Source organism: Hermetia illucens, chromosome 6 (assembly GCF_905115235.1).
Source record: "Hermetia illucens chromosome 6, iHerIll2.2.curated.20191125, whole genome shotgun sequence".
In the NCBI taxonomy this organism is placed as follows: Eukaryota; Metazoa; Arthropoda; class Insecta; order Diptera; family Stratiomyidae; genus Hermetia; species Hermetia illucens.
In genome coordinates this window covers 9,202,739-9,224,505 of record NC_051854.1, presented here as the reverse complement: position 1 = coordinate 9,224,505, position 21,767 = coordinate 9,202,739, and the positions used below count along the sequence as shown (strand labels likewise).

The 21,767-nt window shown below is 43.2% G+C and overlaps 3 protein-coding genes across 7 annotated transcripts; 1 reads left to right on the top strand and 2 right to left on the bottom strand.

Annotated features, from left to right (window-relative positions):
- Positions 1 to 758: 758 nt before the first annotated feature.
- On the bottom strand, positions 759 to 21,308 carry LOC119659232 (thiamin pyrophosphokinase 1). Of its 5 annotated transcripts, none has more exons than XM_038067208.1 (5): positions 21,246 to 21,308; positions 6,547 to 6,688; positions 6,244 to 6,488; positions 1,009 to 1,273; positions 759 to 934 (listed from the first exon to the last, which is right to left on the bottom strand). In XM_038067208.1, exons 1-5 carry the CDS (start codon positions 21,291 to 21,293, stop codon positions 813 to 815), a joined length of 822 nt encoding a protein of 273 aa, XP_037923136.1. In that variant the 5' UTR covers positions 21,294 to 21,308; the 3' UTR covers positions 759 to 812. The 5 variants fall into 5 exon arrangements, with proteins under 5 accessions (XP_037923136.1, XP_037923135.1, XP_037923137.1 ...); XM_038067207.1 differs by lacking the exon at positions 21,246 to 21,308 and adding an exon at positions 6,763 to 7,209; XM_038067209.1 differs by lacking the exon at positions 21,246 to 21,308 and adding an exon at positions 6,802 to 7,209.
- LOC119659234 lies at positions 13,657 to 14,405 on the bottom strand. Its single transcript, XM_038067213.1, has 2 exons — positions 13,955 to 14,405; positions 13,657 to 13,890 (listed from the first exon to the last, which is right to left on the bottom strand). Exons 1-2 carry the CDS (start codon positions 14,240 to 14,242, stop codon positions 13,786 to 13,788), a joined length of 393 nt encoding a protein of 130 aa, XP_037923141.1. The 5' UTR covers positions 14,243 to 14,405; the 3' UTR covers positions 13,657 to 13,785.
- On the top strand, positions 15,695 to 16,471 carry LOC119659233. The gene is made up of 2 exons (XM_038067212.1): positions 15,695 to 16,090; positions 16,151 to 16,471. The coding sequence occupies exons 1-2, from the start codon at positions 15,821 to 15,823 to the stop codon at positions 16,304 to 16,306; spliced, it is 426 nt and encodes a 141-aa protein (XP_037923140.1). The 5' UTR covers positions 15,695 to 15,820; the 3' UTR covers positions 16,307 to 16,471.
- Positions 21,309 to 21,767: the final 459 nt, after the last annotated feature.

The window sequence follows — 21,767 nt, the reverse complement described above, 5'->3', positions numbered from 1 at the left end:
CTGGATTTCACGGCAAACTTATTCGGTACTCCGTCCAGGCCTGGCGCTTTATTGTCTCCTATTCTACCGCAGATCACCAGCAGCTCGTCTCTGGTGACTGGCGGAATTGCCGGCACATTCAGAGGTGGTTTGGAATGTATCGGTGCTCTCCCCTTGCTTTTGAAGCTCAGACCCTCCCCTAGTAATAGAGATATAAGCGTTTAAAATTTTTCCCCAGATTCCTCCAAAAATCAGAAATTTTCCTGGCACCTAGACCCCACAACCTATATACCATTTTGAAGCTCAGACCATTTACCAATTTAATTAGGATAATAAATTGTAAGTCATTGTTAGATGTGACATTTGAAAAGTACTCTTGGATAAATTTCCCAATCTTAGTGGAAGAAAATACAGACATGGAAGCTCTTTACGAGCAACGGGTACTGAAATTTGTACTTACCGAAGTAGATAAGGAGATTTGATCATTTTTTGTAACTTCTGTTGTTGATAGATGTTTAAAATGATTCGGTTAGGCCTCTCCGCAGGATTCAAAATTCTCCAAGTAAAGAACGGTTTCAATTGAAAGACACATGTAAATCAGGGTGGTATCTCTCTGCTGTTGGAAGAATATTGAAAATCATTAGATACATTACACCGCCCGGCCCTTTATGAAAATGTTAATCTGTAGCAAGTTCTTGTATGTAATTAAGTAGGATGTGTTGAATCCTGCAAAGCTAATAAGACTCCGAATGGCTTGTTCAATGAAAGATATAATTCAATTCAAAAATAATTGCGTTCAAAATTGCGCTTTATTTTGCATTCTTAAGTTAACTCTAATCAAAATAAAATACTCCCATGGACCATAATAAATAATTATTCGTTGTGACCTCAAGATTTTGTGATGCATAAGTATTGGATGTGCTTACCAGTTTACCGAATTCTAATTCACCATTTTCTGCAACATCAAGAGGGATGAAATTATAGTTTTGTAAGATATTTGCATGTAGGTGTTTGTAGCGTCGTTCTTACCTAAATCCCACTTCAATCCTTTTGTCGTTACTATCGTCTTTCCGCTAATTGGTACCAATGAACACCAGCGTTGATTATCAACTAAGTGCATTGGAACATGAATGGAATGTTTTCCAGGTGCTAGAAGCCACGTTAAGGAACCTTCACTAATTAAGTACGATCGGGTGTCTTTTAGAAATTTGTTTGCTTTGTATAAGGTGTTTATATTCCCCATGATGTGATCGAAACGATCTCCATGCTCTTGTATAGCTATGATGGATGTTATCTAAAAAAAGGAAAGTAGTCATTAGCACTGCAACGAACTAATTTGAAATGCAATACAAAATCAAATGTTGAGCTCCAGTGGCGTAATAGAATTCATGAATTTAATTGTTCATTTATCAATGACCTGATGCGCTGATTTTTTCACAAGAACTGATGAATATCTGCAGTTTATGGGAGAGAGAAATAGCATCAATGGTGAAATGACACTTTAGCAGATTCCACGTTGAAGTAGAAATTGGTTTCACAACAATGTACCAAAACGCACCGAATAAACGTGGTTAATTCAAGAGGTCTGAGTGCCTGAAGCTGCAAGTTTCCCTGTCTCCCTGTCCTGATTGACCTCTCGATCTTGTTACCCCGGATTTCTCCGTTAGTCATGGATGTTTATGATCATCTTTGTACTGTCTCGCTATTTCAGACTTATCATTTACTCCTAAATGGGACATAGCACGCTAGTCACACCTACACACCATGGGTTACTGTTTACTGCTTACAAAACTTCTAAGGCAACCCACTCGTCGGCCATTCTATGATAGTGGATTCCTTTCATGGTGTTTTGATATTCGTGTTGAAATCGTTGCATTTCCAGGTTTTAAACAAAACAGCGAAGGCGCTGTTAATGCTTAAAAACAACGATTCCTACATATACAATTGATGATTCAGAACGGAAAACATACTGCTCTCTGTCGATCAATACTGATGGAGGAGGTGCTAGGTGGAGAGTTGGCTGAACTCAAGACCTATAGTTCCATTCTCAAAAAATCCTGACGATTTCAAAACGTTGACACCGGGACATTTTTTGGTGCAACGACCATTGATTGCGATTCCTATAATTGATAGGACTCAACGGATTCAGCACGAGCGGTGGCAACAATTGAAGGCAATCCATCAGAGTTTCTGGCAGAGATGGACTCGAGAGTATCTACACCATTTACAGAACATGAAAGTCCTGGGGGTTTAACGTGAGTACCTGCCGTGTAGGCATAATCCCACGGTCCTCTTCGGACACGGAATGATTTTGGGACGACAATCAGAGCCCCGCCATGCAAGCACAGCGGTCCTGGTTTATACTGAGTGCAGGCTCAGCATTCATACCAGTGGATGCGAGGCCTATCTAACACCTCCGCCGCAACTAAGGGGTACGGCGCCCGAGTTGTACAGCGCAACTCCACGCTTGAGCTCCGAGGAGCTCTGCCCGCGATGTAGGCATAACCACAACCACCATGAAACTCCCACTAGGGGGCCAACCGCAAATAACCGGGCCGAGAACACATCCTCCAGGAATTGTCCTGGAGCATATGCTCTCAGAGGGCCGTCCCGGCTCCCATGGTACCAGATAACAGGTACCAGATAACCTTCTGAGGCTTCGTGGCCGAAGCCACTTCAGATGAGTCCCTTGCAGACTCGAGTCTGACCACCCTCCTCGAGTAAGTGGGACCATTTACAGAACAGATCATAAAGGATTGACGAGGCTCCTAACGTAAGGATTGGACAGTTGGTTTTACTACGAGAACGCGACACGCCGCCGACGAAATGGCCGTTGGCACGAGTCTGAAAGGTCCATCCAGGAGATGATGGGAGAGTTCGATCCGTCACCGTCCGTTACCATGGCTGCCAGGAGAAGCAGATTAGGGTGGTGAACCTTTGTTCCTTGCCGATCGAGGTTTCGGAAGATCCGCAGATCATCCCGCTGTCAGGAGGAACAGTCCATCAGAAACGGATAAGGAGGTTTCCGACGCCATCGGGTACAGCACGGAAAGCTAACCTGCCCCAAGTAATAACCGCAAGCGTAGAAGTATTGAGACAGTAATATGAGACTGGTACGAATGGTAGTGTGTCTGACACCGAATAGCTGGTTCTATGTTGCCAACAAACCAATTACGATTTCGATAATATGTGACGGCGAAAGGATCAAGGTATCGCTCGAAGACGTGGGGGTAATCCACACTAAGGACAATTGCGTTATACAAGTTGACGGAATGACACTTCGAGCAACAGTTTCAATAACCAAGAGGAATATCCAGGCTCTTACGAAAGAAGTCTATCCTGTCGCGTGACAAGGTAACCAGGATAACAGCTCCACTCCCCACCTCCCGACGATCGCCAGGATCGGCCACCCAGTCTTCACTCCTCCACCGAAAGAAGTGGAAGAGGTCCTTCTCGCCCCTAGGCACTATCCCAATCATACTGCGACCATTAACGTGATAGTAGTATCATTGATTATCATCGGTGGGGTAATAGCAGCCAGGGTATTCATTTGCAACGGGCAAATATCGTCCGGATAGCTCAGTGGTTAGAGCACTAGGCTGTCATACGGAAGGTCGCGGTTCAAATCTCACTGGTGGCAGTGGAATTTGCATCGTGATTTGACGTCGGATACCAGTCGACTCAGCTGTGAATGAGTACCTGAGTCAAATCAGGGTAATAATCTCGGGCGAGCGCAATGCTGACCACATTGCCTCCTAGTGTACCGTTACGGTCTTGAATGAAGTGCTCTAACACACTTCAAGGCCCTGATCCAATATGGATTGTTGCGCCAACGATTATTATTATTATTATTATTATTAAATATCGTCAACATGGAGAGTAAACGAGGCACCAAATCAATATGAAGCAGGACATGTTGTTAACATTCTCAATCATAGCGAAGGGTATATTCTCGAATAACATTGAGAATTATACCTTCCTTCACAAACATCTTCTCTAACTGGAGCGGTTAGATTGGAAGTTTTCTACATTTCAAGGGTTTCCGTACAAATGAAAGTAGTAGATATGCAGAAACTCCTGATGCAGCGATGAATAACTCTGCAGGGAAACTAGCGGCTTTACTCTGTTTGAGCGCATTTATAGCTCTTTTTTGATACAGTAGCAAGTTCTGAAATGATTGTCATGTGCGCAGGTTCCGCTTCCCTGACCAGAGTAAAAACAAATTCTCTTTTATCACGGTAGACACTAAGTTGAACGAGATTTTGCAAGGCATCGAATTTTGAGCGCGTCGCAATCACTATGGCTCGCTGCGGTCAACAGAACCTTCAATCGTTTCTGCTCATTCCACCATTCCGCAGTTAGTTAGATCTTGTGACGCCCCTTCTCAACGTAGGCGTCCAATGCTCACCGGATCATATAAGCAGACGATATTGAACTTGCCAGGTCGCGAGTTTCTTATTAAGGCAGGACTAAGCCGGATACCGGTTGATAATGATAATGGGACATTATGGTGCCAGTGATTTCGAATTCGTTTGCAATTGATCTTGTAGGAGGATGGTTCTTCCACCGACGGTAATTTCGGTTGGTGTCCAACAAGGGATTATTAGGTTACACAACAGTCAACCTGTGGAAGATAGCCAATTCCCGCTGTATACTTCGTTTTTGGTTTGCTGGATAGAAATCACATCGGCTTCTCAACATTGCTTCTGACTAAGCTCCACGTGGACTTAACTTCATTTTCTAAGTTTTGGTTCACACTCTTCAACGATTTTTCGGATGTCTCTCTCGCGATTGGGCGTTGTGACGAAGGCTGTTGTTGATCAAAGATCGAGTTCTCTCCAATATCTTCGGCCATTGCGTAAGCAAGTTTGAGTCGATCGATGGATACTGTGGTGACATGTCCGGTAACTTCTACTTTGAAGAATTTATTCCTTCTACTGATCGCTCGTACGGATGATGGAAGTATTTTCTATGGGAATAAATAAATAAATCGAGATATGACTTGGTATCTTTGGAGGGAAATTGTCTTTCATAGTATCTCAAGCAGGCCTGTAACCGTCAGGAACTTTAGTATGTTCCCTACTTCTAGATCTTTCAGCTTTGTATCTGGTATTAAGTGTTCTCCCAGATGCCTCGACTTACTTTGCACAAGTGCCGGACACTGTCCCAGCGCGTGTATAGAGGTTTCGTCCTACTCCTCACAAAATCTGCAGGCAGTGTCCGTAGATATCCCTAGCTTCCCTAGGTGATAGTTCAGCCGACAATGACCAGTGAGAATTCCCACTATGATTCGGAGGTTCTTTTTGGTGAGGTTTAAGCAATCCTTTGTGCGTATGGGTTCGTATCCCCCAATAAGCACCCTGGACTGCCCCATCCCTGGTAGGCCCGCCCAGTATAGTTCCCTCAACCATTCCTCTTCATTTCTTAGAGTCATAGCCATGGAACCGTTTCCGATTCCACAGAAGGGTTCTGGCCCGTGAAAAGGCATCCCTGCTCCCTTCTTGGCTAGTTCGTCAGCTGGCTCGTTGCCTTCCAACCCAGCATGGCCTGGAACCCAAAGTATCCAGACCTTGTTGGACGAGCCGAGTGTATTCAGTCTCTCAAGGCATTCCCATACCAGTTTAGAGTTCACCTGGTTGGACCTAAGTGCCTTGATCGCTGCTTGGCTATCAGTGAGAATAGCTATGTTCTGGAGGCACATTTGTCTATGGCGTATATTTCCGCCTGGAATATACTAGTGGCACCCGCTCCCTCTGCTGTGGTCAGTGTACTAAGTAATCAGTTCCTGGTTTAAGCCGTATGTCGCAGCCACGCTCTACCAGTTTGCCTTGTTACTCCAACGTGTTTCAAAATTCTTATCGAAGTGAAACCTCGTTGTCATGTTATCCCTTGGTATCGATTTTCCTCCGATTTAGGCAGCTCCCCGCCTCACTCATACTACCGGCCATCCTGAATATTGTCCTCCTTGCCTGCATCTGCATGTGCAGATTGAGAGGGGTTAATCCCAGAAGGACTTCCAGGGATGCCGTTGGGCATATCCTCATTGCCCCACTGATACACACGCAAGCCAGCCCCTGGGGCATTAAAGGGAAGTCAACTCTTGACTCACAAGAGGCGGAATCATCAATGAAAGAACTTTTTCTAAAGGAACGCTGCATGAACAAATAACCTGCAGCCCATTAAAAACTGTGAAGGAATCTGTTCATCAGCACGCATCGAAGGGAGAGCCGCACATTAAAGAGAGTTATAGATTTCTACACTCACTTGTTTTTTCTCAAGAATAGGTTCCAGCAACCGAACTGCTTTTGTGAAATCAGTTTCATCTTGATTTGGGGTAGGCTCTATGGTAGCACCTTTTTCTCTAAAGAATTCCAGTGTATTCTCGTTGACTGAATCGAAGTCTCCACTAACCACGTCAGGATTTTTCAATTCCCGACCTTCGTCTGGAAGGTCATGTAGAAAAGAGAGCCAACGGTTCGTTCCTCCGTCCACCAGAACTCGATGTTTGGCTAAAATACATTCAGACCTGAGCATCTGTTCATTCATAACTAAAAATATTTTTATTACCATTTTGCCATAGTGAGCACGTTACTGTCTTTGGCAATGCTATCCTTGTGTTAAGTACTAGAAGAGCATAGTTGAAATTTTTATGTTCGCTGGGTTCGATTAGCTCGACCGGGGTCCAACAGGTTTTATCCATATGTTGTTGCTGAAATCAATGTAAAACAAATTGTATTATTCCTAGAAAACTTAAATCAACCGCCACCGGAGCAAATGATATACTTTTGATAAGCAACTCGTGTATATGCAACAAGTCCCTACTTTCCGCGAGCTTCGGCCCAAGCATTTTAGGAGCATCTCTACTAGCTACGAGGGAATGGATGACTAAAGCGTGATTCTGCTTAAAAGAATGGAACTACAGATGCAATTTACTGAAGCCGTTGGCCTGCTCGCTGTCGAGGCCAGTGAGTAGGCGAGAGCACGGTGATAGGTAAGTACAAAGCGTGAATATGAGTCTTTTCTGTGAGAAACTAACACATGTTTGAGCGATTTACTTCGGAGATCACATTCAGTTGACTGCTTGCAAGAGGACTTCTTATGACAGAAAGCACATTCCTCACAAAATTGCTTTTCTTGCGACAACTTGTAAAATTGTGATAAGGTTACAAAGACCCCATTTAGAGAGACCCTGAAATTTTCACTGACTTGACTTAAGGTTATAGTCATGAATCTGACAGTCAGCTGTTAGCTGTTAGCATGCAATTGATAAGAATTCTAACGAAGTTGTTAGATAGTTCTAGCGAGAAACGGAAGTGATGTTCAATGTGTAGATTTAAAAAGTTTCAGTTTTGCATCTACGCAGAAAGATTGAAGCTTACCGAAAATTGTAGCTCTGACATTTCAATAATGAAGGATTTCGTGGTTGTCTTACATAATCAACTATTTGGAAAATGCCTTTGGTTAGGAAGGGGTGTTTCACCGGGAGGGCTAAATCATACTGTTTTATATGTCATCAGAGGAACGGTTGAGGGAACTATACTGGGCGGGCCTACCAGGGATGGGGCAGTCCAGGGTGCTTATTGGGGGATACGGACCCATACGCACAAAGGATTGCTTAAACCTCACCAAAAAGAACCTCCGAATCATAGTGGGAATTCTCACTGGTCATTGTCGGCTGAACTATCACCTAGGGAAGCTAGGGATATCTACGGACACTGCCTGCAGGTTTTGTGAGGAGGAGGACGAAACCTCTATGCACGTCCTGGGACAGTGTTCGGCACTTGTGCAAAGTAGGTCGATACATCTGGGAGAACACTTAATACCAAATGCAAAGCTGAAACATCTGGAAGTGGGGAACATACTAAAGTTCCTAACGGTTACAGGCCTGCTTGAGATACTATGATCAACAGGTACACTGTAACCAGTAAAAGGGGCACAATAGTTCTTCAAGGACGCGGTGCGACTTTCCCTTAACAGAATAATAATAATGTCATCATTTTCTTTATAGCGATGATGTTGTCAGATGATTCAAAAATGTAGTGGGCTAGCAAATATCGTAACATGGTTTTGAGGCCGTAAATTGCGAGGAGAATTAGCGATAATTTAGTGAGTACTATCCTCAGTAAAACAAAAACATGATGCTGAGATCAAGGAAAGAGGTAAATAAAGTTCTGTTGTAGTTACTTCACTAAATCCCACCAGATCTCTCTTGCTTATACGCTAAATATTGGTACCCTCACTGTTAAAACAGTAGCACTTGTAAGAACGCTTCTAGACGCATCTTTAGCTGCACTTTGTAAGAAAGTTAATGCGGTGGTCCCAAAAGTTGTAAAATAGAATTGAACGAGGCAATAGCTATAAACTCCTTTAATTTCATAACGCGCGCATTTAACATGGTTTCAGAATTGTCACCTCTGAGAGTTAAGAATCTTATCTTCCTACATATTACGGTAGGGATAGTAAGACGAAGATCGAGTATATTCTCATAAGACGAAGCCATTTTCTCACCACCACTGACAGAAAAGTCGTCTCTTACGAGATTATTGTACTGACTCATTGCGATGTAACCAGCAAATTTCACTAACGGGACTGTGACCATAACGAGCATCGAAGACACGAGTAATTGAATCAAGAATATGATGCTCAAGACGGGTAACTGTTGTCCGGTGGCGTTTGAAGTTGAGGATTTTGCCTAATTCCGAGAGAAGGGAGACAGAAATGTCTGCACTGGTGTTGCCTGAGCCTATAAATGAGATGAGCTAATACCTGAAACCATGAGCGTCTCATAAAGAGCTGATTTTGTTGAGATGGATTGTGTGGAAGCGTTCGGTGGACCGAGGGAACACGCCTACTTCTTTTCTGACATATTTCATAATTTTGCGCATGTGATGTACTATCTGGACCAAGACTAAATGTCCTTCTTCTTGGGCGGCCAGAACTCGACCGGAATATATGACTATGGTCCCTTGTGTGAGGTCCCGCAATATACTGTACGTTAAATTGAGGATAGGAAGCTCTCCTACCTATTTAGAGTTGGTCCTGATGCTCCAAAGAACTGCGCAGTCCTTCCGCACCTCTTCGATTACCGGGAAATCGACGGTGGCGGTTATCTTGACCTCTCTATCTCCGCCTTAGCATTGTCAGGCTTCTTTTTTAAAGCAAAGGTGAGTGGCTTATGATCGGTGAAGACTATAAACAGCCTGACTTGAAGAGAATATGAGAAGTATTTTGTTGCGAGGTACGCGGCTAATAGCTTACGATCATAACTGCTATAGTCCCGTTGAGCTCGATTAAGCTGCTTGGAAAAGAAGCTCAACGGCTGGCAGATTTGGTTCACCTTTTTGTGAAGGGCAGCACCTGCGGGGTTTAAAGCATCGTCGAATATGGTTAAGGATGCATCTTGTTGAGGGAATGTCTGAAGTATAGATTCCACCAGTTGATGCTTAGTGGCCTTGAAACCCTTGACAGCCTCGGGAGACCACGCAATCAAGCGGGAATTTTTGGTTTTCAGCTCGGACCATTAGGCATTAAAGATCGATCGATAGTCGGCCGGTTAGATACCTTCAGGGATCATAAGGTGACCGAGAAATCTCACCTGCGATTGTGAGAGTTCATATTTCCCAAACGGCCTCAAGTAAACGTCGCAAAATGCACTTGAGATGCTCTAAATTTTCAGCATCAACCAAATAAGCGAAACAGAAGCACAGAGTTAATAAATCTCTGGAAGGCTTGCTCCGGATTGCACAGTGCAAAAGTCATTCGAGTGAATTCGAAAAATTCAAACGTTGTGCGTATTTTCGGAAAGTCTTCGGCAGCCACGGGGATTTGGTGATATTCCTTGTTTAAATCCAAGGTCTAGAAAATACGGTCACCTTTGAGTTTAGGGACCATGTTAAGTGATGAAGACCAACCACTGTCTGAAGACCTGCAAATAACCTGCCTAAAAAGTTCTTAAAACAATTTTCGTGCAACTGCGAGCTCTTCCGGGGTGAAAGGACACCTTAGAAAAGATAGGGGAGTCAGTAGGGTTAATTTGGTGCTGAACATCATGCTTAACCCGCTCAGAGAAATTACGCTCAGTAGTGATGTTGCTGTATTTTATAAGAAGTGTCCGGATAGCTGGGTAGTTAGAGCAACAAGGCTGTTGTACGGAAGGTCCCGGTTGAAATCTCACTAGGGGCAGTGGGATTTGTATCATGATTTCACGTAGGATACCAGTCGATTCAGCTGTGAATGAGTGCCTGAGTCAAATCAGGGTAATAATCTCGGGCGAGCGCAATGCTCTAACACGCTTCAAGGCCCTGATCCAATATGGATTGTTGCGCCAACGATTATTATATAAATACGTGGGTGGGCAATGTCTTCAGAAACGATAGAAAGAGTGGTGGGCGTGCAAGTTAAGATTCTTCCTGATGACCTAAAGGATCTGTTGTGTATACCCACTAGCAATTCATAGTGGGACAGGAAGTCTGCTCCTAAGATGGTAGTGCTGAAATTCACTACAATGAAGAAGGAAACGTTCATCAAAGTCCTAGACTCATGTCTGCCTGTAGCCACAAGTGCGGATCGGCGAGAAATTTTCTACCGCGAGTTTCAAGAATTAGGACGTGACTTCGGGATGCAGGGAGAACCGAAACTTCAACGTCTGTATCGATGAGATAGTGGTGCCGGTTCAAGGGTAGATAAATTATCAGGCGAAGTAGTGCTGAATTCCGGTTGGCCAGTAAATCTAGTTTTATGGCGCAAAGGTGCAGAGCTGGTACATTTCGTGGAATTTTGCGCGAATCTTCGGTGACAGCAGACAACAGCTTGTCCCAACACTTGCCGGGGATCCTGACGACCTACCACCCGATCATCCTTTTTGGGAGCCGGTCTAGACCGTCATCTAGTCTTACTTCCCAAACGCAAAAGACTTACTGCCTTTGTCAATTTGGAAACCGTGTCTGTCAGCGTTGCAGTGACTCAAGCTGGGGGAACCATACTATCAGATTCCATTGCCAAAACTGTGCTACCGGTAATGCTACGGCTCTTATTAAAGGCCTTGCCTCGATTTTGTCTGAGAACATTTTATAACGAAATCTGCTGCGACAGACGAACCGGGGCCTTGAAAGAGTGGAGGAAGAGAGCTGCTTACTGTCGCTTACGGCGTCTTCGTTTTTATTATTTTTTTAAGCAATAATTTATTCCAAAACCAACGTTCAATCTGTAAATACAGCGTTTGAAAATAACTCATTCCAGAAGATATTACATTCCTTTATCTCCTTTCGTATTGTCAATTTGTAAATTCTTCACAGGAGTGTCTATTTCCAACTTAGAAGCTTCAGATTTGATTTTGTATGAATTGATAAGCGCCTTCGATCGTTTCAAATCGGCCACATCACTGAAAAATGCTTCGAAGAATTCCATCATTCAGCATCTAATACACGTTTTGAATCTAGACTTTCTCCCGCAGTACTTTTTCAACGTTACACGTCTCCAGGTCCTCGATGGGTTCCGTCACTGCCGGAACAGACGGTAGAAGTTTCAATTGTTTTTCCAGAGCGTTCACAATTGAGTGCATTCGCCTCGCATCCTGCTCGCTCGGCCAGAAGCTCCCTCCATTGTATAGCCAACCCAGCAATGGAGTTGTTGCTCTTTCTTAGAGTATGACCTATCCGCTACCACTTCCATCTACTAATCAAAATGTATCGAGGTCTCTAGCCCGTACACTCCAGGAGAACTTCCTGGAGATTGCGCCGGACGATGTATTCGATGTACTCTGATGGCGCGGCAGACGTAAATGTTAATGAAAGCTTTTAGCTTTTGAATAATAGCGGTTGTCACCTTCCTTGTGATCATCCCAGTTCCCTCTACAGAGAGAGAACATTGGCTCGTAACAACTTCAACTTAATCTTCATGTTCGTTAGTGCAGATAGTTAGAATGAGATGACCTGTCAGACTGACAATCTTTGGTTGACTGGTGTTTCATCATCAATTAGACCCTGCTTAGCTCGTCCTCCAAATCTATAACCATTTGGCTAAGCAGCAAGCAGATGTTATCGGCGAAGTCGAGCTGCTTGAGGAAAGATGGCATAGTCCATTGAATCACTCTTCGAGGCAGCAGGTTCATCGTGTGCAGAGGTTCCCAGAAATTCGTCTCGAAATCAATGAAGAGCAAGTGAAGGGGAGGGCCGAACTGCACGCAAGATTCCACAATAGTCACTAGAATGTGTTGATGTGATCAGTTCAAGGGGAGATATCAAAATTGAAATTAATGAAAAACGAGCGGTTGGAAATTAAGGAAAAGTCTTAACTGCAGATTAAAGTGTGCAATACGAAATATGTTCTCTTACCGAGTCATAGATTTTGGCCACATGGCTCTGGATTTGGAAAAGGAGACAAGTAGCATCGATATGAACATGAAAACCAGTCGCACGGGTCAAGGAACTGTGTCTGTCTGCATTAATGCGCAGAACATTGAAGGCGTTAGTCAATTTATATACCTCGAAAGCGTCGTTTCTGACGCCGGTGATACCGAACTTAATGTCGCTCGATGTTTTAACGGCGCTAGATCCGGCTTTGCTGCTTTGTTCAAAATCTGAAAATGCAGTTATCTCAGCGCCAACGCCAAGTTGTTATATGGGAGTAGCACATGAAAAATGACCACCACTATTACACGAAAGCTCCAACCCTTCGTCAACACTTCTCTACGTCGTATCATCGGAGTTCGAAATTTTATCAAGCCAGATTTCGAACAAAGAACTTCGTCGGCACACAAGCCAGTTAGTTTTGGGTGTGGTGATAAGAACACCGAAGTGGCAGTGGATACATATCGAGCGAGGGAAGCCACTATCCTAAGTTGGCCAACAAGTGGATTGCCCGAGGAGCATACGAAACAGAACGATTGGGGAGCAGTAGAAGCTTCTCGTCTGCTGAAGTGTCGTTCTACAAACCGTGGAAACAGATTGCGGGAATTATTATTAATTCATCGAATATGTAAAATTGTTCCTGGTTAGGCGGTTTTATTATGTGTGGTTGTTTTCATCAGCCATTATAATACTGCATTATGAAATTGCTTTACGCATCAGCACAACTTGCATTGACGTTCCTTGTGATCGATGTATGAACGAACATATCAATTCCAAAATTTATCGCAGGATCATGCGGCCTGTCGCTTTCCATAGTACTAAATGATGGCCAGCTATAAAAAGCAATGAACGGCGTCCCGCGTAATGGAAACGAAAATCTCGCTTTAAACCAATAGCATAACAGGTTATGCTCACATCCAAAATGAGAACATCCGCGATCGATATAGGGTGGCAGTGACCGTGGAGAAATTGCGAAAAAAGGCCTTCGATCGTATGGACATGTAGTTCCCGCTGATGAAAACTTATTTGCCAGGATTGGTTTGAACATGAAGTCAATGGGAAGCGATCAAAAAGCCGACCGCTTAATACGTTATAATAATAATCGTTGGCACAACAATCCATATTGGATCAGGGCCTTGAAGTGTGTTAGAGCACTTCATTCAAGACCGTAACGGTACACTAGGAGGCAATGTGGTCAGCATTGCGCTCTACGTTAGATTGTGGTTTAAAAGCCTCTCGGGCCTTTGACCTAGCAAAATGGCGCAACCGATCAAGAGGAGCAGACCCTACTTCTGAACGGAATAAAGGCTGAAGAAGAAGATACCAAGAATTCCTGTTATTTCTGATCGTTTAATTTCTCTGTTGACCATTGTATAAACTCAAAACATAAGTCAATGTCAAATGCCCTAAACATTATACTTTGCCTTTTTTTAACGTAGTTCAAACTTGAATATGTGAGCTAATGCCAAATCTTGCTGACAATATTTTTCGTTCGGTTTTCAATCTGAGCGGCCTTTTTCGATTCATGTTTTCCGAACCTAGTGCATGACCTCGTCTTCTTTGGCTAATGACAAAAGGTTACATTATTTACTTCCAAAATACAATTCACATAAACAACTTGTTCCTACCAATAGTTTTGACATAGACAAAAAAGATCCCTTGGATGGTGGCTTCTCATCGAATGGCGGATCCAATTGGCCGTTTATACAACTTTTCACCAGGTAATGCATGAAATCATTTCTTAAGCGAACTTCTTCAACATTATCAGTAACGATAATTAGTTTATTGAGCCAATCGAAAGCTAGATCTTCTTCGTAGGATTTTAAATTTTCTATGGTCCGACCAAATATGTACACCTGTTTGTAGAATTCATTGTCTAATAATTGGATAGCAGCACGATCTAATTGATGCACCATCACTTCGAAAAAGGACGTTCAGTTCGCTTTAAGATTTATGAGAAAAACAGTGAAATTGTGAAGAATTTTTTATAAGTAATTTTGTAGTTTTTAAAGTGTCATCTAAGTGTCAAAATTAGTATAGCATAAAAAATAGTTTCTATTCGCAATGGCTCACCTAGTTATTAACTAATAATTCCACTGTTGCTTGCACATAATTTTGAAAAGCGTTCGGCCCAGGTGGTTTTGCAGGAGACAAACTGGGAACAAAAGTTGACGTTATACCCCTTGCGAACATCGTTTGAGAATGTTTGACAAGGCAGTTTCTAAACAGCTAGAATATATGCCCCTTCTTTCATTTTAGTTAGACATAGGAAGGGTGGATTGTCACTTGGGAGTACTGCAGCGTCTTCTTCTGACAATCACACTGTTTCTACGTTTTCATGTCCTGCAAACTTTAAAACATATGATTGCCAACATTCCCTAAATGAAGCAGAGTGCATCTACCACGCCTACGGTTCGCCGAAAATGGCCCCAGCAATCTCCAGGTCTACCCTACACTCCTCTTCTACTATTCTGCCATATGTTTCTGGGTCGACCCACGCATCGGTGATTCTAGGATAGTGGATTCGATGGCATGGCATAATTAGCAGTGGAGTTATTGTCTTTGCTTAAAATGTGACCTAATCACTGCCGTTTCGGAATTAACGCGTCTACTACTACCTAGCTGATTTCCCCCTTGTAACAAGCAGTTTCTGGTGGATTGATGTCTTATTAAATCCAAAATTCGATTGAGAGAAGGCGTCTTCGCAGAAACTGCAGATCCAATCGTTTTATTTTCTTTAGAAATTTTTATTTATTTATTTAATAAGGACAATACACAGATAACAAAATTTTACGCTTAAAACTAGAAAAGGAAATAGAGTCAAAGGACCCAAGCTGTAGAGCGTTGTAGGACCGGCTCAGAATCGGGATCGGAGAGTGGAAGTAAATCTCGAGCTCCGTGTGTGTGTTATGAGATGAGGCGATACGGAAAGTAATATCCAAGTTGGCGGAGTAGTCCATCAGACAATTGCAGAGTTTGAAAAGAGTACACATATCAAGGAAGATACGGCGTTGCTCTAGGGAAGAGGGTCCGAGTGAATTGGCGTTGTACAACTTCAAGATCGCGGCAGTCACGAATGCGGAAGGGGGGCCAGACTACACAGCAATATTCAAGGATATTTCTGACAAGGGAATAGAAGAGTGTTAAGGAGGGCTGAATTGAGGTAAAGTCGGAGGAGGAAGGTAGGATAAAACCAGACATTTTGGAAGCTCTATTGATGATGTCAAATAGTCAATTGGAAACGTCCCAAATATTATGATCTCCTTTTCTACTAAAAGATTTTCATGAAAGATTTCAAAATTGCTACCTAGCCCAACAGGACATCACATATTTCCTTTAAAAGTTTAGTGTGCCTTGAAAAAATACTTTCAGAATTTGAAATTAAAATCCATTTGTATCTACCTATAAACTGTATTCATTCGTTTTTCCCTCAATATTTGAAATTTTAGTTAATTACTATTTGTTAAGTGACATCTGATAGTTAAACCATCAAAATGGATGAACTTATTCATCAATTAAATTATGACTTCAATATACAAGTGTATCTATTCAACAATGCCATTGAAAACTTAAGCACACATGATAAGAACATCGCCATAGCGTGGGTAAACAAATTGAAATCGGCCGCGGGATCGGTTCATGAGGCTCGCGTACGAAATGATTTCCTATACTATCTGGTTAAATCCTGTACAACAGGACAATTAACGGCACCATTCCGAGAGAAACCACCCAAGGGACCTTTGCTGAATTTACTGAGCTTACTGGTTATATTCTTTTTGAAAAATTATAGAAAGTAATTTTCATGAATTTATCTAAATTTTCAGCCGGACGAAGTCGGCGCCGGAAAAGATTTAAAAGGAGGCGGAAAGAGAGCTGAAATATTTGAAAAGTCTCCTGACAAGGGGGCATTTTTGGCCGCCCAACCTGTTCCACGCTGTGGTGCATTTTGTTACCTAGCAGTAATTAGTAAACCTCCTTAAAGCCAGGATAGATTGTCATAGAATGCATGGATGAATATGATGATAGTACGCTGTGGGACTTAAGTTTAATGTGATGATATGAACTAGGTTTTGGATTGTGCAGAAATTGTAAAACGACCCAAAAATTGTACTGTATATAAGATAATAAACACATTGATTGTTGAAGTTTGTTTCAGCATTTCCCTCCGGCCAACAATTGCCTCGAATGATGCAAATTTGTTGAAGACTGGAGAGATTCTTTCAAGAGTATATTATAGGTACGTTGTACCTAGTCCTTTTTGAGAAGCTAGGAAGCAGCAGCATCTTTTCCCAAGGAGGAATAGAATCTTTGCGAAAATCCCGAAACTAGGTGAGAGCTTTGCAGACAATTACTGTGCCGGTCTTTGTCAGCTGCCATTCCAAAAACTGATCGACAAAATCTAGACATTCGTACGCGTAGGACACCTTATAATAACAGTTGTAGCAGCAGGATGAACAGAACAACCAATCGAGAGTAAAATGTCGGAAACTGGAGCAGCAGCGAAAGTTCACCATGAAGATCCCCAGCACCCAAGTGCAAGTGACAGCAGCACCCCGTCAAGACGCACTTTCATGCTAGCCAGGTTGATAAATTCCCACCGTGATTAGCACAGCGGTACAACTTTATACTGAGTGCAGCGTTAGCATTCATACCAGCGGATCCGAGACCAATCTAATACCTCTTGCATTGTGAAAGCGCAACTACACGCTTCAGCCCGCAAGGAACTCTGCCCGCGATATGGAACAGTAACAGCCACCATAAAACGACCACTAGGGACAAACCGCAAATAACCAGACTGAGAACACATCCCCTACGAAATTTCTCGGAACATGGTTCTCAGGAAGCCATTCCGGTCCCCATGAATAACCTCCGGTGAGGTTTTGTGGCAAGAGCCACTTCAGCCAAGTCACATTGCAGACGCAGGCCTGACAACCTTCCTCGAGTACGTAGGGACAGTACTCCCCAACGGAATGACTGGAATCGGCCAGATGCGAGAACATAAGTAGAGATAAGTTCTGGTAGTTCCGCATGAGTATCCGCCGTATCGACTTAACCCAAGGCCTTTTGCGGACACGGATTGAGTTGGAGACACAGAGCCCCGCTGTGACTGGCACAGCGGTATCGGTTTATACCAAGTGCATTTATACCGGTGAAAGCGAGACCTAAAGCCTCTAACTAAAGAGCACGGCGCCCGAGTTGTATAGCAAACTTCACGCTTGAGAACACGAGTTCTGCCCCCAAGAAATTCCCAGAAGGGGACCAACCGCAAATAACCGGGTCGAAAACACATCCCCCACGAATAGGAGAATTCATATGGCATATGCCCTCGGAGGGCTATCTCAGTTCCAGTGGTATCACATAACCACTGGTGAGGCTTCGTGGACCAACAAACAAGTCAATATGAATACAGCATTTTCTGACGCCACCACTTGAAGGTCCCTCTTAGCTACTTAGTGTTGACTCAGCAGACAGGTTTGGTGCCTCGTTTGTCTGCTCGCCACCTCTGAGCACTAAGGAACACAAATATAAACCAAATTTACAATGCAGCCATACCTTATTTTATTTTATAAATCCTTTTGCAAGAAACGCGCAGCTACGGCGGTCACCCACTGCAATAGTATAGAGGCCCAGTGCTGCCGGCCAAAAAAGAAAGACTCCATCGAATTCGAGTTCGGAAAAGAGGTCACGAGAAAAGATGGCAAACTCCAAGCTGCGCGACAGTCCTTTGTCTTGAAAAAAGAGTGACGAGCTCCCTAATCACGTGGAAATGCAAATCATCTCTCCGGAGAGGAAGAACCCCATCCGAAAAACAAGTATAAAGGAAGAGAGGCTACTCAAGAAGTGCGGAGTGGTCCTACGGAAAATGAAGGCCGCCACCATCATCGAGTGAAACACCCCCATGGATGTTAAAAATGACATAATAGAGATGGAAGAACTTTTGCTTCTTTTTGCACACCAGCGAAATGGAGTTGAGGAGAAAGCACATCGTAGTGCAGCCCCTAGATGCAAAAAATGCAGTGCCCTCAGGAAGGGAGAATTCTAGTCGAAGAAGATTTTAACGCTAGAGCCCTCGAATGGGATATGCCTGAACCAAATTCTCGAGGCACACAGATTTTGAAGATGGCCGCCGGGAGAGGACTCATTGTCCTAAATGCCGGTAGCACTCTGACATTCCGACGCCCTGGTTGCGAAGTGTCAGCGGTCCAATGAGGGACATCGGGAAAATCAACGCTACAAAATTTATCGAAGTTCTGTCAAGAGGGTGAAATCAGCGACAAGACCCAGGCGCAGACAGAAGAATCGCTAGTTCATTCAACAATGAGTCTTATCATCGCAACTTGTAATGCATCGGGTCCCAAAAAGAAATTGCGTCCCGGGAAATTACCCGTGTACTGGTGGACTTCTAAAATTGGAAACCTACGAAGGAACTGCCTTAGACTTTGACGGATTGCGTAGCGCGCAAGAAGCCAAAACAAGGTGACGCTTAGATCCGCAGAGTATAAACGTGGGAAAAAGTTGCTTCGCCATGAAATCAGGAAAGAGAAGGCACGTTGCTGACCGCAGCTAAACAAAGATGTAAACAGAAAGCCAGATGTCCATCCAAACTGGCGCTGTCGATGAAAGAGTGAGCACTAAGGAATGTCCACTCTTAATTGCAAAGAAATTATAGGGGGCGGTCCTGTCCATGAAGGTCAAAAAAGCACCAGGACCGGATGGTATTCCCAGCGAAGTGTTGAAACTCGTATGTAAATACAAGCCGAACTTACTACTCGACGCATTCAACGCATGGTTAACAACTCCTTTCGCAGAAAGGTTGCGAGACTTGTGCTGATAACAAGGGCAAAGGCAACCCTTCAATATTTTTGCGGACGGACCTTCACGGTCAATTTCCATCTTTTTAGGTTTTAGAATAGCCTTCCCATCTTAGTCGTCTTCGATCATTCATTATGGTTTTTAAACTATCTCCAAATCAAATTTGGTCATTACAAATGGCACCCAACGCCAATGGCATTTTCCACATGAATGGCCTGAGGATGCCAAGGCACTCGGGTCCGGAGTTGCGGCCCCAAGCGGTCAAGACGTTATTTTTTTTTACTTTTATCTTTCCGTTTTAGCTCGCATGTTGGTCATGGTCATTCGGTAGGAACCCCCTCCCCACTGTTTGTTTACTATTTAGCATTCGGTGCGGATAAGCATAGGGTTGCTATCAAAAACTTATTTACCTTTGATATGGGTCAAGTTGTCGAACACGTCCCAAAAAAAGCAACACAAGACCTGACTGAATGCGGAAACAAGTACGCAAATCGGTGAACGTAAAGATTTGAGAGTTATGTTGAAAGCTGTGAAGGAGGGATACATGGAAAAGTACGAGCAAACCAGCGAAGTGACAGAAGCTGCCACAAATAGGAAGGATTTCGCCACTGTAATCATTAACAAGCTTACAGGTAATCGTGAGCCTTCCCATGACCTTGTGAGGAGCGTTAGTAGGCTCTCATCCACGATAATGAGCAGCTGCCACGATGGTATAACATCCAAACATGCGAATGATATGGTAAGTCGCCGTAACATACGGATACAGATTACTCTTCCAAACAGAAGTATTATTATTTTCCATCAATGGTTAAAACGAAACAAAGCCGCCGACCTAGACGGTCTTAGCGCGGAACTGTTCCTTGCAACCCCTGTATCGAGTCTTGGGCAAATAGCTTTGGATATAAAGATAGAATACAGCTATCTGAACATCACACGTCAAGGCAGGGGGGGAGTAGCACATGAAAACAAACGCCACTATTAGCTTTCATTATCTCGTGATCAGAGCGGAAATACATTGCCAGGAACCCAAAACAATGACGCGTAGATGTGGTCGACACGTTTCGTCCCATATAAACGCTTTCTATGGAAAATGGAAAGGGCTAACCACGCATATAGAATTGATACCATTGGCATATGGAAAAGCGACCAATCATAATGTCGTGCTTCTATCTGGTGGCTCTGATGCCTGCTGATCACATGATTTCAAGATCACAAGTGGTCATGAGTCTTTTATTATTGTAAACATAATAGTTTTCCCCGAACGGTCAGTCATGGAAGAAAAATCGGGCTCGGGAGTGTTTTTTGAAAATCCGTTTATGGAACTTATGGAAGAATAATGACCATATTCAAGGTGAAGACACATTATATTGGCACCAGAAGGATGTCTGCGACAAAAATGACGAGGTCTCCCCATCCAAATTTGTTTCGAGGGTCAAGCACCGTTATCAGCTCCAAGTAACAACATCATAATAGGCCGGTTGGTGTAGAGTTGAACCCGTTGATGCAAAAACTTAGCCGATTGAAGAAAACATCCCTGATGTGGGTGACGATGCAGTTGAACATCGCCAGTAATGGGGACTCGGCGAAAGTCCGGCTCCACAGTGGAGGGACCAGGACCAGCATAAGGCATTGATCATATACTGTTAAGTCTAGTTTTAAGGGCAAAGTTGCAAGGATTCACGCAGTTTAATAGACAAATTTGAATTCCTGCTAGAAGGCGAAAATATTTATGAAAGAACCCGAGGCCTTTAGAGAGTTATTTTTATTGCCTCTTAAGAAGAGGAACATGAATGCTTTGGTTCGTAAACTATCATATGGAGTATGTAGGCGTGGTGGTCTCGGTTATATAGAGTCAACGTAAAGAGCAGGAGGAGACGGTTCTACATTTCATATTCCGGCTTCCTCAGACTCTAGAAGAAGATACGGCGAAAAGGATTTCTTCAACGGATAATCTACGCATTCCCTCCCTCTGGGAAACGTTCTCAGATTTGTAAAAGCCTGGGAACGCTTGTGTCAGAAGACTGTTGGATATACGATTTTTGCTTGGACCTTCGGCTTCGTCCCTAACGTAACTATAAATAGACGATGGTGATGAGTGCAGTTTACCTGCCTATTTGAATGAAGAGATGCAGGTAGTTCACAAGGATCTTTCATCCGTATTAAGGTGAATTTCTAGAATGAACACAAAATTTAATTTTATTAAAATGTAATCATATCCATCCAAAATCAATCCCATTCATAACCTCATTTGCAAGTTTAACGGTGCGATGGCCGAGTTTGTTTTGTGTCAGCCTATGATCTCGGTGATCCGAGTTGGAATCCCGGTTTGCAAGGAATGTGTGTTCGGCTCTTTATTTGTCTAGCTGTTGTAAACTTATCACTTGCATAGCATTGAGTGTTGATGATATTGAAACTGAATGTAAAGATTTTCTTTCAGCGGAATTGACTGTATATAACTTTTATTCCAGACATTTTGACTGCCAAGGTCGATTCATTGTTGTATTCCTAAAACCAAAAAAGAAAAACTTCATTAAACTCAGAAAATCAGCCCCACAGACATAATCCATTAAATTAACCACCACCAAATTTACCGGAAGATTAGATCCAACGACAAATTAATGTGTTACT

Bases quoted from the DNA above. Each gene is read 5' to 3' on its own strand.
- LOC119659232 (XM_038067207.1), bottom strand. From the start codon at position 6,837: ATGCTCCTAAAATGCTTGGGCCGAAGCTCGCGGAAAGTAGGGACTTGT. The intron at 6,689-6,762 runs GTATATCATTTG...CATTGATTTCAG, and splicing joins ACACGAGTTGCTTATCAAAA to CAACAACATATGGATAAAAC. The intron at 935-1,008 runs GTAAGAACGACG...TTGATGTTGCAG, and splicing joins AGGATTGAAGTGGGATTTAG to AAAATGGTGAATTAGAATTC.
- LOC119659233 (XM_038067212.1), top strand. From the start codon at position 15,821: ATGGATGAACTTATTCATCAATTAAATTATGACTTCAATATACAAGTG. The intron at 16,091-16,150 runs GTTATATTCTTT...CTAAATTTTCAG, and splicing joins TGAATTTACTGAGCTTACTG to CCGGACGAAGTCGGCGCCGG.
- LOC119659234 (XM_038067213.1), bottom strand. From the start codon at position 14,242: ATGGTGCATCAATTAGATCGTGCTGCTATCCAATTATTAGACAATGAA. The intron at 13,891-13,954 runs GTAGGAACAAGT...TTTTGTCATTAG, and splicing joins TGTCTATGTCAAAACTATTG to CCAAAGAAGACGAGGTCATG.